The 18,314-nt window shown below is 43.1% G+C and overlaps 1 protein-coding gene across 1 annotated transcript in view; it reads left to right on the top strand.

Moving 5' to 3' along the window:
• The first annotated feature begins 1,689 nt into the window (after positions 1-1,689).
• Positions 1,690-18,314, top strand: part of LOC139418119 (F-BAR and double SH3 domains protein 2-like) — a 52,531-nt gene continuing 35,906 nt past the window's right edge. Inside the window, exons 1-3 of the mRNA XM_071167324.1 lie at positions 1,690-1,924; positions 4,410-4,507; positions 12,303-12,348. Coding sequence (XP_071023425.1) covers positions 1,904-1,924; positions 4,410-4,507; positions 12,303-12,348 — 165 coding nt within the window. The 5' untranslated portion in view covers positions 1,690-1,903. The remainder of the gene's footprint in view (positions 1,925-4,409; positions 4,508-12,302; positions 12,349-18,314) is intronic.

Below are 18,314 nucleotides of genomic sequence, written 5' to 3'. Positions count from 1 at the left end.
TCCAAATGACTTTGAAAGTAATTCAAATACCTTAAATAGTATTTAAAGGGATCATATCCACAAGTGTCTCAGAGTAGGAATGCAGATCTAGGATCAATTTAGTATTTTAGATCATAATGATTACGATTATATGGACAGATGGGGAGCTGATCCTAGTTCAGCACTCCTACGCTGAGATGCTTTATGGATACGGGCCCAGGTCTTCTGGCCATAGGACAATTTGGGGAAATGAGCTGGTTTATCTTTAGCCCAGTGGGCCTGTCTAAATTAGGGTTTTAGCGCCGAAATATCATTATTTTGCTAAGAATGGGCTGGTGTGGGGGCCTTGAGGAAAAAATTGTCTGGTGTGTTTTTCCTCAGCGTGAAATGCCTGTGCGGAAGTTCTGGTCCCAGTCTAGTTTCAGTTTCAAGTTTCAAGTTTTTATTTTAATGTCATATGCACAAGAACAGTGAAATGTCTTTCTTGCTAACTCAAAACCCCAAAATGCAATAATCAATAACAATGTAATACTAGAAAAAAACATGAGAAATATGAAGATTACAATATGTAAGTAAGTAAGCATGCTATATACAGGGTCAATTCCAACACCATATTTATAATGTGCAAGGATACTGGAGTGATTGAGGTATATATGTACTGTACAGCAAAGGTGTAAGGTGACTAGGCAACAGGATATGTGATAAGAGTAGCAGCAGCTTGTTTGTGAGTGGTGTGTGTGTGTAGTGTGCGTGCATGCTATGTGTAAGTGAGCAGATGATGGAGTGAATGTGTGTGAGTGTGTAGGGCCCTGTGAGTGTGTAGGGCCCTGTGAGTGTTTAGGGCCCTGTGAATGTGTAGGGCCCTGTGAATGTGTAGGGCCCTGTGAGTGTGTAGGGCCCTGTGAGTGTGTAGGGCCCTGTGAGTGTGTAGGGCCCTGTGAATGTGTAGGGCCCTGTGAGTGTGTAGGTCCCTGTGAGTGTGTAGGGCCCTGTGAGTGTGTAGGGTCCTGTGAGTGTGTAGGGCCCTGTGAGTGTGTAGGGCCCTGTGAATGTGTAGGGCCCTGTGAGTGTGCATAGAGAGTGCAAAAATAAAGGTTAACTCAGATAGTCAGGTAGATATTTTGTTAGCTATTTATCAGCCTTTATTGCATGGGGATATAAGCTGTTCAAGAGCCTGCCCCTGTTAAATGCCCAGTTAACAAATGTAATTGCATTCTCCCATGAATCTCTTATATTATAAACACGTCAAACTCAGTGCACTGCTAACGACCAATAGCCTACTTTAATCACAAAAGTAGGCCTACAACACAAGACAACCTGGACATTGTTTTAGTCAACCATGTTGAATGATAGGCTACTAGAAATATGTATAATTTCGCCTTTACGTGTCATTTATCTGTGGTAGGGATAAATCTCTATATTCATCTGAGACAATTGAGAGAGAATGAATAATAAAATAGGTGTATTTCTGACCACGGCATAGGCCTAAACGCACAGATGTGCAGGGGTTAGAGAGATGTACTGTATCACCTAATCCCCAACTAATCCCAATGTTTATGAAGAGGACATTGCCACTAGAGAGATATAGCCCACGGCGAGTCTTCATCCCAACCCAGAGCAATTCAATCCCAATGAAAAATCCCGTGCATTTCCTCAGCGTGTCGCCATTCTTCTCTCCTCCACCGGAAACCCCACTGAATCGCAAACTTCACTTCACTTTTATGTTCGCGGAGGCAGTCAATTTTTAACAGGACTTCGTCGGTGTGTTGAGTTTGGTCGTTATGGCCGCCTGAATCAGACTAGCTAAATTCTCACAGTGCATGGTTGTCTTTTGATTGTATCTAAATTACAGAAAGTTTTGCACTGGATTTCCGGATTAACGCAAATATTTGTTAGGATTTTTCTTGGGGGTTAAAATTCAAACATGCAGCCTCCGCCGAGAAAGGTGAGTTGTCTAGTTTTTACTTTCATCTGCAAATGTTTTGACGAATGTTGGAAGATGCACGCTTTTTTGCAGTCCAACTTTAAGATATGTGCCCACTACGTCGGAACAAAGTTGTATAGTTTTTATCAAACGCAAATACGACCTTTTTTTGTTAGACTACTTCTTGAAACGGTTATATTTTTTTCAATGTTCCAAAGTAGCCTAAGAAATGTCCTAGTATTCAATTCAAGGAAAACACATTTTCTCACGGTTCCAAATAGGTTGTAGCCTTCGGCTTGCTCACAAACTGACAAAGATACATTGTAACAGTCTTGCTTTTGGTGGAGATACTTTGTAGTAAACTATAGTGGTGATGGATGACTGAATTTGGACCCGTGTAAATAAAATAGCAACACAACTATAGCTAGAACAGCAAAACAATTATTGCAATGGGAATCCTGTTACGGTATCATGTTGCAGAAACATTACACACCATCGGACAAGTCGCCGAAGTCTGTTGCGGGTTGGATAAGAAATTATACTGCGTTAAAATTCCATCAGTTGCATTTGGACTGGATATCAAAATTCTGTAAAATCCAGACTTGTTCTTTTTAACTGATGTTCTTAATGGGTTAATGGGGAAAAAACAATTATCACTATGTGTATGCCATTTTTGTTATATTCATGATTAGCTAGTTTGTGGACTAATTTCTCTCTCAAACCGGGTTCGTTTAGCCTACTAATTGCTGAGGAATATTCAAATGTTAGTGGTAGCACTACAGATTAGTCAATTCCTGAAATAGAAACACCTTGGCCTATTAGATCAACCACTTGACTTGTTGTAGTTGCCTGAATATAGCCTTCTAATTTTAACCTTAGTATATTTCCCCTAATGGTCAGCTGTGTTATGATAATAGTATAATACATTACAGTAGGCTGTGGGTCACCATTTCACTTCAGAAATAGGAGTCAAATCACCACTACAAAATACTGTATTATAATTTACAGTGCAACACACCAACCAATGCATGGTCCAGATCAACTTGAGATCGAATGACAAGTGAAGATCAACACCATGCATGATGACAGAATGATCTTCTCAGGGTAGCCTATACGGTCAGTGAGTGTAGTTTGAGCCCTAATGGTTTCCCAGTTGAACACACGCCCAATTACTAGCCCTGAGACTGGGTTACCTAACCCAGGGGCCAATTAGAAGTCTACAGAGGCAACTCTGCTTTCCTCCACCCAGCCCCAGAGATAAGCATTTTACCCAGCTTCATCTGCCTCTGGATTAGTACATAGTTGACTTCTGGGCCTTGTTCACTAGAAAATAAAATGGTCTGAAACAGGGATGGGAATTGCCATTTTCCAGTAAGATATGCTCAATTTTGTTTTGCTCTGCCCTAATGAACACGACCTAGATCAATTTAATGGCTTGGTATTGTTGTGAATCTGTCAACTGGGAACACGCAGATATCCAAAGACTGTTAAAAATAATGTTTGCACTTGGGAGCAATTTCCAAATGCCATTGCTCCAAAACCGCCATACAAAAGCCAGAATATGGTTTGCAACTGCACATGGGGACAAAGATCGTACTTTTTGGAGAAATGTCCTCTGGTCTGATGAAACAAAAATAGAACTGTTTGGCTATAATGACCATCGTTATGTTTGGAGGAAATAGGGAGAGGCTTGCAAGCCAAAGAACACCATCCCAACCGTAAGGCCCGGGGGTGGCAGAATCATGTTGTGGGGGTGCTTTGCTGCAGGAGGGACTGGTGTACTTCACAAAATAGATGGCATCATGAGGTAGGAAAATGATGTGGATATATTGAAGCAACATCTCAAGACATCAGTCAGGAAGTTCAAGCTTGGTCGCAAATGGGTCTTCCAAATTAACAATGACCCCAAGAATACTTCCAAATTTAAGGACAACAATGTCAAGGTATTGGAGTGGCCATCACAAAGCCCTGATCTCAATCCTATAGAAAATGTGTGGGCAGAACGTGTGTGTGAGCAAGGAGGCCTACAAACCTGACTAAGTTACACCAGTGCTGTCACGAGGAATGGGCCAAAATTCACCCAATTTATTGTGGGAAGCTTGTGGAAGGCTACCCAAAATATTTGACCCAAGTTAAACAATTTAAAGGCAATGCTACCAAATACTAATTGAGTGTATGTAAACTTCTGACCCACTGGGAATGTTATGAAATAAATAAAAGCTGAAATAAATCATTCTCTCTACTATTATTTTGACATTTCACATTCTTAAAATAAAGTGGTGATCCTAACTGACCTAAGACGATACATTTTTACCAGGATTAAATGTCAGGAATTGTGAACAACTGAGTAAGTGTATTTGGCTAAGGTGTATGTCAACTTCTGACTTCAAATGTATATGACATGCGGTGCTTTTATCAGGAGTTGACTGTATTCTGCTCCATGTACATGAGCTGGATTTGGATGTTTTGCCCACTTCTTCTGATATAACTGTTTTGCCTCTCTCAGGTCAAGGTTACCCAGGAGCTGAAACACACTCACGCTGAGCAGATAAGCAGACTACACATCAAACATCAGACAGAGTGTGACCTACTGGAGGACCTGAGGTAAGGGGAGGAGAGTGGAGGGCGCCGGTGGTTGCCAGTGGAGGCTGCTTCTCTATCCCCAGTTCCAAATCAACCCCTATCCCCTACTACCTAGGCACTTGTGTAGTTGTGAAAGGCTTGGATATGTATAATCAATGGCTACAATTCCACCTAGCCTGTCAGAGGGCCTAGCCCCTATTACCATATTGGTAAAACCTACCCAACCTTTGTAAATGTCTATGATATGAAGTGCCCTTGTGGGGTAGGGGTTTATTTGGAAGGGGACAGTACTCTTGGGTCTGGCTTCCTGTCATTTGGCTTGGGTGAGGTGGGGGGGTGACAAAGAGATGAAAAATCATTAAAGATCAAACGAAACAGAGCTGTTCAGCCAGTCGCTCTTGGAGGAAAATTGGTTTTGGGTAATAAATTAACTTTGGAATCTTCCTGGTTGGAAGATTCCTGGAATCAGGATGGAATAGTAAGGAAATCTTGGAATCCTCCAAATGTGAATTTTGGTTACCAGATTAAAAAAATATTGATAGTTGGAGAGGGAGAATGATAGGGTCAGGCAGTGATATAGTATAGGGAAGAAGTGGGAGAGCAGGGCCAAGTTCAGTTGTCAAACGTTGCAGATAGAAATTCCAATAATAGAGCCGATGTGATTCCTAAGGGAGCAGACACACAGCACCAAATGTCAATCTGCCATTCATTCAGTGTGGAGTGTTTTTTAGGGACCACATTCTCGCTGGTGGGTGTCAGACTGACAACATTTTCGCGCGATTCTACATGTAGAATCGGTTTGCAAATTACAGTTGGCACTCTGTTCAGAGGTGCTAAGTCAGAGTTTCCCAAAATCGGTTTTTGGGACCCCAAGGGATGCACATTTAGTTTTTTGCCATAGCACTACACAGCTGATTCAAATAATCAGTTAATCATCAAGCTTTAACATTTTGAATCAGCTGTGTAGTGTTAGGGCAAACTACATGTGCACCCCGTGAGATCCTGAGGACTGAGTTTGGGCAAAGCTGTGTTAAGTATGCTCTGCCGGCAAACGCTATTGGTGTGTCTGATTTTTCAGTGTTTCCCAACTCCGGTCCTCCAGTATCCCCCAACAGTACATATTTTTGTTGTGGCCCCAGACAAGCACACCTGATTTTACTTGTCAACTAATCATCAAGCCCTTAAAGTTGAATCATGTGTTTTTTTCTGGGGCTACAACAAACGTGTGCTGTTGGGAGTACTGGAGTTGGAAAACACTGCTCTACATGACTGGCATGTTTGTTCTACATAGAAATATGCTATCTGAATGTTCCAAAACGTTGGTCCTATTGAATGCGACCCAGGGTTGTGTTCCCTAGGGCCGGCGGTAGCCTAGCGTTTAAGACTGTTGGGCCAGTAAACCGAAAGGCCGCTGGTTCGAATCCCTAAACAGATAAGATGGAAAAATCTGCCTGCGCCAATGAAGTGGATATCGATTTAAGGCAGCCCCCTGTACCTCTGATTCAGAGGGGCTAGGTTAAATGCGGAAGACACATTTCGGTTGAATGCATTCAGTTGTGCAACTGAATAGGTATCCCCTTTCCCTTCATTAGGCACCAAACAAACAAAAATTGGATGGACTACTTTGGAGTTTCCCAAACTCGGTCCTGGGGCCCCGTCTGGGTGCACATTTAGTTTTTTGCCCTAGTGCTACACAGCTGATTCAAATAATCAACTAATCATCAAGCTTTGAATCAGCTGTGTAGTGTTAGGGCAAAAAACAAAACGTGCACCCATTGGGGTCCCGGGGATCGAGTTTGGGAAACGCTGGCCTTCTTGGACACCAATAAGAAACACAGTTTGCAATGGAAAAACTAAAACTTAGGCTCGAATGAACATGACCCATGCAGAGGGAAAGGAAGAAGAGGCCAAGAGGAGATGCAAATCACCCGAGGGGAAGCCAGATCTGTTGTCAGTTTGGATTTGCCAAATACTGGAGCACTCAGACCAGTAATGTCTTGTTTTAGCCTGAAGTGACCCATGTGAAATTTTGGCTATTCATAAGTACAAAAATGGATGTAGCAACTAAGGATTCTAGCTTTAATTTCCAATGAAATGCCCAGTGTACATGACCAGTCTAGTCAAAGCCAATTTGCCTACTTCACCCATCAATCAAAAGGAACTGACTGTGGCCCTGGGGTGTCTGACTGTGTGTCTGACGCGTCAAGGAGGCTGGGTTGTGTTCAATTGCCACTTAAAACGTATTGTAATGGAAAACACAAATCCATTTTTCTTATTGGACAGGTCCAGGTAGTCCCTCCCAGTTTCAGTAAATTTTTCTACATTTGGTGCCTAATGTGGGAAAGAGGAAAAAGATATTGATCACAGAAGGACTAGGCCATTTGATGCTGTGGTTCTTGTACTGTTTACACATGAGAGAGACAAGATGTGCCATACTCTGCTCACTCCTGGAACTGTAAAGACTCCAAACAACACAACCTGGGTCATATTCATTAGACATCAAACATAATAAAACGGACTGAAACAGAGAGGGACTATTTGGACATGTCAACTTTTCCCTCAACGTTAGTAAGACTAAGGAGCTGATCGTGGACTATAGGAGAAAGAGGGACGAGCATGCCCCCATCCACATCAACAGGGCTGTTGTGGAGCGGGTCGAGAGCTTCAAGTTCCTTGGCGTCCACAGCACTAAGGACTTGGTCGACACACCCGTACAATCGTGAAGAGGGCACGGCAGCGACTCTATTCCCTCAGGAGGCTGAAAAGATTTGGCATGGGCCCTCGGATCCTCAGTTATACAGCTGCACCATCAAGGGCATCTTGACTGGCTGCATTGCCACTTGGTATAGCAAATTAACCACCCTTGATCGCAGCCCAGTATGTCACTGGGGCCGAGCTCCCTGTCATCCAGGACCTGTACGGTGCATTCGGAAAGTATTCAGACCCTTTGACTTTTTCCACATTTTATGTTACAGCCTTATTCTAAAATGGATTAAATGTTTCCTCATCAATCTACACACAATACCATATAATGACAAAGCAAAAACAGGTGTTTAGGAATTTTTTCAAATTTATTCAAAATAAAAAACTATGACATTTACATAAGTATTCAGACCCTTTACTCAGTACTTTGTTGAATCACCTTTGGCAGCAATTACAGCCTTGAGTCTTCTTGGGTATGACGCTACAAGCTTGGCACACCTGTATTTGGGGAGTTTATCCCATTCCTCTCTGCAGATCCTCTCAAGCTCTGTCAGGTTGGATGGGGAACGTCGCTGCACAGCTATTTTCAGGTCTCTCCAGAGATGTTCAATTGGGTTTCATGTCCGGGCTCTGGCTGGGCCACACAATGACATTCAGAAACTTGTCCCAAAGCCACTCCTGCGTTGTCTTGGCTGTGTGCTTAGGGTCATTGTCCTGTTGGAAGGTGAACCCCTGGAGCATGTTTTCGTCAAGGAGCTCTCTGTACTTTGCTCCGTTCATCTTTCCCTCGATCCTGATTAGTCTTCCAGTACCTACCGCTGTAAAACATTCCCACAGCATCATGATGCTGCCACCTCCATGCTTCACCGTAGGGATGGTGCCAGGTTTCCTCCAGACGTGACACTTGGCATTCACGCCAAATAGTTAAAACTTGGTTTCATCAGACCTGATAATCTTGTTTCTCGTGGTCTGAGAGTCCATTAGGTGCTGTTTTGGAAACTCCAAGTGGGCTGTTGTGCCTTTTACTTAGGAGTGGCTTCTGTCTGACCACTCTACCACAAAGGCCTGATTGGTGGAGTGCTGCGGAGATGGTTGTCCTTCTGGGAGAACCTTCCATCTCCGCAGAGGAACTGTCAATGACCATCGGGTTCTTGGTCACCTCCCTGGCTTAGGCCCTCCTCCCCCTTTTGGCCAGGCAGCCAGCTCTAGGAAGTGTCTTGGTGGTTCTAAACTTCTTCCATTTAAGAATGATGGAGGCCTTTTTTGGTACCCTGCCCCAATCTTTGCCTCGACACAATCCTCTCTCCGCGCTCTACGGACAATTCCTTCGACCTCATGGCTTGGTTTTTGCTCAAACATGCACTTTCAACAGTGGGAACTAATATAGACAGGTGTGTGCCTTTCCAAATAATGTTCAATCAATTGAATTTACCACAGGTGGACTCCCAAGTTGTAGAAACATCTCAAAGATGATCAATGGAAACAGGATGCATGTGAGCTCATATACTACAGAGTGTCTATGCTGCTTATTCGCACCACTACTACTATTTTGGTCTCAATTAAACAATTTGTCAGGTTTATAATCTGACATGCTATTCAACAAGCCACAACTCCCTAGATATCAGTCTGATACATCATTTATGATGCCTAGCATATCATTGGCTGTTGAATCTTAGGGCTGTCCCTGACAAAAAAATATTGGTTGACTGAGTCCTGTTTAACCTTATTTTTCCTTATATAGACAGAATAAAATCAACTACATATGCGCTGAGCTTTGTCTGATGCTTTAAGCATACTGTTTGATTACATAATTATGACACAGAAATGACTCAAGAAAGAACCCGATGGTCAAACTGTTATAAAAAGGACAGTGTGTGACTGGGGCACGTTGTCTCGTTCTGTTTAAACACATAGCAGTGTTTATTGCACTGTCCATGCTGAAGCTGTAACATTACAGCCATTTAGTTTGACTGTAAAGTTTTGTTCTGTTACCGAAATCCCTCATTTGTTTGACAAACATTCCCTATTCCTTCAACCCTAGCTCTCTTTACATGAAATGCGTGAGCATCACATGCATATGAACAATAGGACCTCACCTATAGCCTATCATAATCACATCATTGGTTATAACAGCAAAATGGATGTGGAGGACATGAAAAATTAAACTCGAAATGGGTGAATGTTTACTGGCTACTCAGGAAGGAAAGAGGAAGTCAGATCTGTGGAGGTCATTTGACTTAGTTGTGGAAACTACTGGGGATCTAGAAAAAGGAGGGTATAGGAGCAAGTGTTGTGTGAGTATCGTGTGTGTCAAACAGTCGTTGTTATATTACAATATATTTTTTTCTGGCAATTTGCAACAGTGTAAACAATACTCTCTCCTCTCTCAATTTTCTTAGACAACAAGGCTCAGGCAAAGGCAGTTTTCTTAGACAACAAGGCTCAGGCAAAGGCAGTTTTCTTAGACAACAAGGCTCAGGCAAAGGCAGTTTTTTTTTGTCTCTGCTGCCTCCACCGCATTGTTCTCAATCCCACTATACTGATTAACTTTGCTATTATGCACATAGCAACATAGGGATAGGTGCCACTTCTACGGCGCCCTAAGATTGAGCATTTGTTATAAAATAATGAGATTGATTAGTGTTGCATCATTAATTTTTGCATAATATAACCATATATACAATTTCATTATCAAATGCCTTAGGAGTGATGGGTTGTGCCATCCCCGTGGCGTCCGCAATGAATTAGTCCACTGAGACAGGCGTGAATCAGACTGGTGTCTTGTGCGCCATGAAAATAATACAAATAATAGTTTTAATCACATGCACCGAATACAACAGTTGTAGGTAGACCTTACATTGAAATGCTTACTTACAAGCCCGTAACCAACAATGCAGTTTAAAAAATATGAATAAGAAATAAAAGTAACAAGTAGTTAAAGAGCAGCAGTAAAATAACAATAGAGAGACTATATATAGGGGGTACCGGTACAGCGTCAATGTGCGGGGCACCGGTTAATTGAGGTAATATGTACATGTAGGTAGAGTTAAGGTGACAGAGATAATAAGAGTAGCAGCGGTGTAAAAGGGGGGGGGGGCAATGCAAATAATCTGGGTTGCCATTTGATTAGCTTTTCAGGAGTCTTATGACTTGGGGTAGAAGCTGTTTAGAAGCCTCTTGGACCTAGACATGGCGCTCTGGTACCGCTTGCCGTGCTGTAGCAGAGAGAACAGTCTATGACAAGGGTGGCTGGAGTCTTTGACAATTTTTAGAACCTTCTTCTGACATAGAGGACCTGGATGGGAGGAAGCTTGGCCCAGTGATGTACTGGGCCGTACGCACTACCCTCTGTAGTGCCTTGAGGTCGGAGGCCAAGATGTTCCCATACCAGGCAGTGATGCAACCAGTCAGGATGCTCTCAATGGTGCAGCTGTAGAACCTTTTGAGGATCTGAGGACCCATGCCAAATCTTTTCAGTCTCCTGAGGGGGAATAAGTTTTGTTGTGCCCTCTTCACAACTGTCTTGGTGTGCTTGGACCATGTTAGTTTGTTGATGTGGACACCAAGGAACTTGAAGCTCTCAACCTGCTCCACTACAGCCCCGTCAATGAGAATGGGGGCGTGCTCGGTCCACCTTTTCCTGTAGTCCACAATCAACTCCTTTGTCTTGATCACGTTGAGGGAGAGGTTGTTGTCCTGACACCACACGGCCAGTTCTCTGACCACCTCCCTATAGGCTGTCTCGTCATTGTCGGTGATCAGGCCTACCGCTGTTGTCATCAGCAAACTTAATGATGATGTTTGAGTCGTGCCTGGCCTTGCAGTCATGAGTGAACAGGGAGTACAGGAGGGGACTGAGCATGCACCCCTGAGGGGCCCCTGTGTTGAGGATCAGCGTGGCGAATGTGTTGTTACCTACCTTTACCACCTGGGGTCGGCCCGTCGGGAATTCCCAGGGTCCTTAGCTTATTGATGAGCTTTGAGGACACTGTGATGTTGAATGCTGAGGTGTAGTCAATGAATACCTTTCTCACTTAGGTGTTCCTTTTGTCCAGGTGGGAAAGGGCAGTGTGGGGTGCAGTAGAGATTGCATCATCTGTGGATCTTTTAGGGCGGTATGCAAATTGGAGTAGGTCTAGGGTTTCTGGGATAATGGTGTTGTGAGCCATGACCAGCCTTTCAAAGCACTGGCTACAAACGTGAGTGCTATGGGTCGGTGTTAATTTAGACAGGTTACCCTAGTGTTCTTGGGCACAGGGACTATGGTGGTCTGCTTGAAACATGTTGGTATTACAGACTCCGACAGGGAGAAGTTGAAAATGTCAGTGAAGACACTTTCCAGTTGGTCAGCGCATGCTTGCAGTACACGTCCTGGTAATCCGTCTGGCTCTGCGGCCCTGTGAATGTTGACCTGTTTAAAGGTCTTACTCACATCGGCTGTGGAGAGCTTGATCTCACAGTCGTCCAGAACAGTTGGTGCTCTCATGCATGTTTCAGTGTTAAATCCAGGAACACATTCCACTCTGTGCTAGCCGAACAGTCCTGTAGCTTAGCATCTGCTTCATCTGACCACTTTTTTACATTGATCTAGTCACTGGTGCTTCCAGCTTTATTTTTTGCTTGTGTTCAGGAGTCAGGAGGATAGAATTAAGGTAAAATTTGCCAAATGGAGGGCGAGGGGGAGCTTTGTACATGTCTCTGTGTGGAGTATGAACCCCCCCCCCCAACTGCACGAGCTGTTGTTTACATATATGCGGAGTCCGCCACCCCTTGTCTTACCAGATGCTGCTGTTCTATCCTGCCGATACAGCGTATAACCAGCCAGCTGTGTGTTGATAATCGTCGTTCAGCCACGACTCCATGAAGCATAAGATGTTAGTTTTTAATGTCTACTTGGTAACATAAAAAATTGTAACTGCTCGACTAAAGATATCCCGGTCGACCAACAGCCTATCGACCAAACAATCGACCAGTTGATGAAATGGGGTCAGCCCTACTAAATGTTTCATGCTTTGTCTAATTTATATAGTCCTGTAGTGTCCATTCAGTCTCTTTTCCCAGTTTATTAATTATGTTGTATATCATTCTGTGGTTCTACCTTTACTCCTTGTAGGACATTCAGTCAGAAGAAAGCTGCCATAGAGAGGGACTATGCCCAGGTGAGTATCTCTCTCTCCGTCCTTCCTTCTCTCTATATATATCCCTCTGGAGGTGTGTTCATTTCTGCATGTGGAAGTCATTTCATTGTGGCATTGCTGTCTTCAGCTTTGGGGCACCCAAAAAATAACTTGCCTCCCACAAAGGCACCAATTGCTTCCTCATACGAGGTTCGGGTAAGGTTGCGGTTGTTGGGTGGATCTGGGCTCAATTGTGGTCCGATGCATTTTTCATCTATCACAGAGGACCACTTTAAAGGTTTTTGTCTCAGTTGTGGTGTTTTGTGTAGCCCACTTCCTTGTCGTCGAGTTGTTTATGCCACAGCTTCCTGTGGATGTCAATTTACTGTCTGATAATCCCCCCTCTGCTTTGGTCTTTTCCGGCTTTGCATCCCTGTGTGGAATGTAAACCATTACTGTGAGAATAGAGGGCCCTGACTTGGGAGTTCCCCCAACCAGGCAGTACCCAGCCACTTCATTGTGTGTAATATAGTGTGTGAGAGGGCGAGAGAGATTGCTGGTGTGTGTCTTTTTGTTTGAGGATTTCATTCACACCCTGCTGATATACAATTCATACAGTGCCTTCAGGAAGTATTCATACCCCTTGACTTATTCCACATTTTGTTGTGGAACAGCCTAAATTCAAAATGGATTTTAAAAAATCTTGCACATCTACTCACAACATCCCATAATGACAAAATGAAAGCATGTTTTTACATTTTTCCCAAATGTATTGAAAATGAAATGCATATCTTATTTACAGCAGTATTCCACCCCCTAATTCAGTACTTTGTTGAAACACCTTTGGCAGGGATTATAGCTGTGAGTCTTTCTGGGTAAGTCTCTTAGAGCTTTTGCACACCTGGGTTGTACAATATTCACACCTTATTATTTTCAAAATTCTTCAAGCTCTGTCAAATTGGTTGTTGATCATTGCGAGACAGCCATTTTCAGGTCTTGGCTATAGATTTTCAAGTAGATTGAACTGAACTCTAACTAGGCCAGTTTATTGTCCTGCTGAATGGGGAATTCATCTGTGTCTGGTAGAAAGCAGACTGAACCTGGTTTTCTTAGGATTTTGCCTGTGCTTAGGTCCATTCTGTTTCTTTTTGATCCTGAAAAACTCCCTAGTCCCTAACGATTACAAAGATACCCATAACATGATGCTTGAAAATATGGAACATTTTTCAACAGAATCAGTGGAATGCAAACACAGTTTACTTTCATAGCAGCCACATACAAACAGAATGATCACTTTGCTCGTTGTAATTCCTTTTTGCATCTACGCGCTCTCCTCCTCCTCACCTTTCCCTCTCTGCCTGTGGACTTCAGTGCACAACACATCAGCTGTCTGTGACCAGGTCCAAAAAAAACTTTACAATCCAAACCTTCATATCATAACCGCTAAGCGCAACACACAGCCTACATCATTGTCACCATATTATCTAACGTCATAGTCTACATAGCTAATAGAACTAACACATTAGTAAACCCTCTACAATCATGCAATACAGTCAGAAGGCAGTTTAGCAGTTACACCCGTGGCAATAAATTAATAAAACCGAAAGCTTATCTTGACTTGGAAAAGTTCTAGTGTTAGACAGCCAGCTAGCTAACATAGCATCCCTCTCTGTTTAAGCCGGGTGTTTTGTTTGAGTAGGCTGAAGTGAAAAGTAAAAAAATAATACCATGAAATATAGCTAGCTCTCTCTCTTGCTTCTCCTTAATTTAAGAAATTCATTTGTTCAAGACAATAGCTGAACAGTTTATCTCTCTTTGAGTCAACTACTCACCACATTTTATGCACTGCAGTGTTAGCTAGTTGTATCTTATGCTTTCAGTAATAGATTCAATCTCTGATCCTTTGATTGGGCGGACAACATGTCAGTTCATGCTGCAAGAGCTCTGACAGGTTGGAGGATGTACTCCGGAAGTTGTCATAATTACTGTGTAAGTCAATGGAAGGGGCTGAGAACCATGAGCCTCCTAGGTTTTGTATTGAAGTAAATGCACCCAGAGGAGGACAGAAAATAGCTGTCCTCTAGCTACACCATGGTACTACCCTTGAAAGTGCTGTTGAGGATGCTGTAGACCTTCATTGCAAAAGTGTGTTTAATCAATTATTTGGTAACATATGAATATATTTAGAATAGTTTTATCTAAAAATTGTTTTTTTACGTTTCACTTAAGAAATTTGATAAAATTTGCCTTCCTCCACTGCTGTACAGGCTTCCTTCTTTTCACTCTGCTAATTAGGTTAGTATTGTGGAGTAACTACAATGTTTTACCCATCTACCAATTGGTGCATTGGAAAACCTTCCCTGGTATTTGTGGTTAAATCTGTGTTTGAAATTCACTGCTCGACTGAGGGACCTTACAATTATCTTTATGTGTGGAGTATAGAGATGAGGTAGTCATTCAAAAATCATGTTAAACACTTATTGCACACAGAGTAAGTCCATCCAACCTCTTATGTAACTGGTTAAGCACACTTTTGCAACTGAACTTATTTAGGCTTGCCATAACAAAGGGGTTGATACTTATTGACTCGAGACATTTAATATTTTGCACTTTAACGTTATAGGGTATTATATTGTGTGTATGCAAATGATCAAACATCTCAATGTAATACGTGTTTAAATCAGGCTGTAACACAATGACATTTGGAAAAATTAAAGGGGTGTGAATACTTGCTGAAAGCACTGTATGTACCACATTCTATATATGAAGTCACCCTCAAGACAGAGCGCTTCCAAGACCCTTTCTCACACCCACTCTAAACCAACACTTTTATCCGGCTGAAGATTCAGGGTGCAACGCAACAAAACCATAAATAGCATGCAAGTCTTTTGTGCACAATACACAAACATGTTCACACACACACACACACACACACACACACACACACACACACACACACACACACACACTATAAACCAGGACATTGAATAATTCTCATCACCACATGATCTATTCACTAATAGCGTCTTTGTGCTACTTCCTGTGTCGTTGTGTCATGCCCTGAAGCCATCCTGTAAACAATGCATTACTGATGCTTGTCTAGGGTAATTGGATATGCAACTGCATAAAAAACAATACACAATATGCCATACATGAATGGCGATATGTTCCTACTACTTTGCCCCCCGGGGAATTATTTCCGTGGTGCACCATAACAAATACTTTTCTGCCTCGATTTGGAGCCAGCCTCATAGTCGTGTGACTAGCTCAGAATTTGAATTGAATATCATGTCACTCAGTGATCCACACACCCTAAGTCCCAAAGTCCCACACTATTACCTCTAAGCGCCAGCATTTTGTGCCTGGGGGCTCACTCTCCAAACAACCCCCACTCAGTAATATATTGTCTCTGTCTCATGGAGATGTCAATCTGAGCGGGAAAGTATTCAGACCCCTTGACTTTTTCCACATTTTGTTAGGTTAGCGTTTTTTTCTAAAATGTATTCAATAATTTTTCCCCCTCATCAATCTACACACACTATCCCATAATGACCAAGCAAAAACAGGTTTTGAGAATCTTTTTCAAATGTATTAAAAATAAATGTAAATATCACATTTACGTAAGTATTCAGACCCTTTACTCAGTACTTTGTTGAAGCACCTTTGGCAGAGATTACAGCCTCGAGTCTTCTTGGGTATGATGCTACAAGCTTGGCACACATGTGTTTGGGGAGTTTCTCCCATTCTTTGTAGATCCTCTCAAGCTTTGTCAGGTTGGATGGGGAGTGTCGCTGCACAGTTATTTTCAGGTCTCCAGAGATGTTAGATCGGGTTGAAGTCTGGGCTCTGGCTGGGCCACTCAAGGACATTCGGAGACTTATCCCGAAGCCACTCCTGCATTGTCTTGGCTGTGTACTTGGGGTTGTTGTCCTGTTGGAAGGTGAACCTTCGTCCCAGTCTGAGGTCCTGGGTGCTCTGTAGCAGGTTTTCATCAAGGATCCTGACTAGTTTCCCAGTCCCTGCCACTGAAAAACATCCCACAGCATGATGCTGTCACCACTATGCTTCACCATAGGGATGGTGCCAGGTTTCCTTCAGATGTGACGCTTGGCATTCAAGCCAAAGAGTTCAATCTTGGTTTCATCAGACCAGAGAATCTTGTTTCTCATGTTATGAGAGTCCTTTAGGTGCCTCGTGGCAAACTCCAATGGGGCTGTTATGTGCCTTTTACCGAGGAGTGGCTTCCGTCTGGCCACTCTACCATAAAGGCCTGATTGGTGGAGTGCTGTATAGATAGTTGTCTTTCTGGAAGATTCTCCCATCTCCACAGAGGAATCCTAGAGCTTTGTCAGTGACCATTGGGTTCTTGGTCACCTCCCCGACCAATGCCCTTCTCCCCCAATTGCTTAGTTTGGCTGGGCGGCCAGCTCTAGGAAGAATCTTGTTGGTGGGCAAACTTCTTCCAATTAAGAATGATGGAGGCCACTGTTCTTGGACCTTCAATGCTGCAGAAATGTTTTAGTACCCTTCCCCAGATATGTGCCTCGACACAATCCTGTCCCTGAGCTCTACGGACAATTCCTTCAACCTTGTGGCTTTGTTTTTGCTCTGACATGCACTGTCAACTGTGGAACCTTTTATATAGACAGGTGTGTGCGTTTCCAAATCATGTCCAATGAATTGTTGTAGAAACATCTCAAGGATGATCAGTAGAAACAGGATGCACCAGAGCTCAATTTCATGTCTCATAGCAAAGGGTCGGAACACATGTAAATAAGGTATTTACATGTTTTTGCTTTGTCATGGTATTATGTGTAGATTGATGAGGGGAAAAAAGTAATATAATCCATTTTAGAATAAGGCTTTAACGTAATATTTGGAGGAGGAGTCTGAATACTTCTCGAATGCACTGTGTGCTCCCTGGGTTGTATACATTGGGGCACACCTTAGCTGAGCATGTCTTATAGGACAAGTTTAGGTAGTACCCTCCTATTTTCTTTTGTTTGGGGCTTAGTGAATACACCACCTGGCTACCTGTCTCGTATTTGTGCCTATTTATTCCAGTGACTCATACTAGGTCATTTGATTATGGCCATTTTGATTTCCCTGAACACACTCCGGGGTGATATTTCTCCTAGGTACAGATCTAGGATCAGCTTCCTCATCCCATTCCTCAATTCTCACCTTATCCATTAGCTGTGAAAATGATAAACTGACCCAAGATCAGCGTCTTGGGTTTACCTTCACCTTACACCAAGCGCGCACTGTAGATTCCAAGCATGAGGATTGTCAGTACATGCAATCAATGACTTTCCCAACATGTGTTTCAATAACATAGTTGTTTGCTTGTGATGATGCAACAGGATACTTTTTCTCACTCAGCTTGCAGCTTTTGTCTCTGAACTGTCTATTGGGTTGTGTTCATTAGGCACCAAATGTAAGAAAACAGTCAAACAGGGAGGGACTACCTGGACTTGTCCAATAAGAAGCACTTGTAGTCATTTTCCATTGCAAAACATTTCTAAACGTTTGCCCTAATGAACTGGTAGAAGCAGCAGATGGCTTTTTTGGGCGCCAAATTAGAGCTGAGCGTTAGACTGAATCAAAGCAGGTCACAGTGGAATCTGAAATGCTTGTTTTTCTCTAACTTACCCTCTTCCCTTTTGCCTCTTCTCTACCCCTCTCTTTTTCCTCTGTCTTAACACCTGCATGCTGCCATGACCTGATTGATATTCAAATCACAGTAAGTGATAAAATGACCCCCTCTGTCCCTCGTCCTTAACCCGTCCTACTATTCCCTCCTCCCTCCCTCCGTCCATCCCTCCCTCACCCCCCGCCACACAATTCAGACACGTCCGCTCTGCTGGCTACACTCTCTGTGACTCCCACAATGGCTGGGTTTGTGGCGGTGGGTTCAGCCATTTGGAACTTTGGCACTAGAACCCAGTGACACCAAAGCGTTCAGAGACTGGGCCTAAAGTGTGTCAGGATGGGAGTGTGTCCCTTGT

This window comes from Oncorhynchus clarkii, chromosome 10 (assembly GCF_045791955.1).
Source record: "Oncorhynchus clarkii lewisi isolate Uvic-CL-2024 chromosome 10, UVic_Ocla_1.0, whole genome shotgun sequence".
In the NCBI taxonomy this organism is placed as follows: domain Eukaryota; kingdom Metazoa; phylum Chordata; class Actinopteri; order Salmoniformes; family Salmonidae; genus Oncorhynchus; species Oncorhynchus clarkii.
Note: the sequence above shows the minus strand (reverse complement) of the source record. Positions and strands in the feature narration are given on the sequence as shown.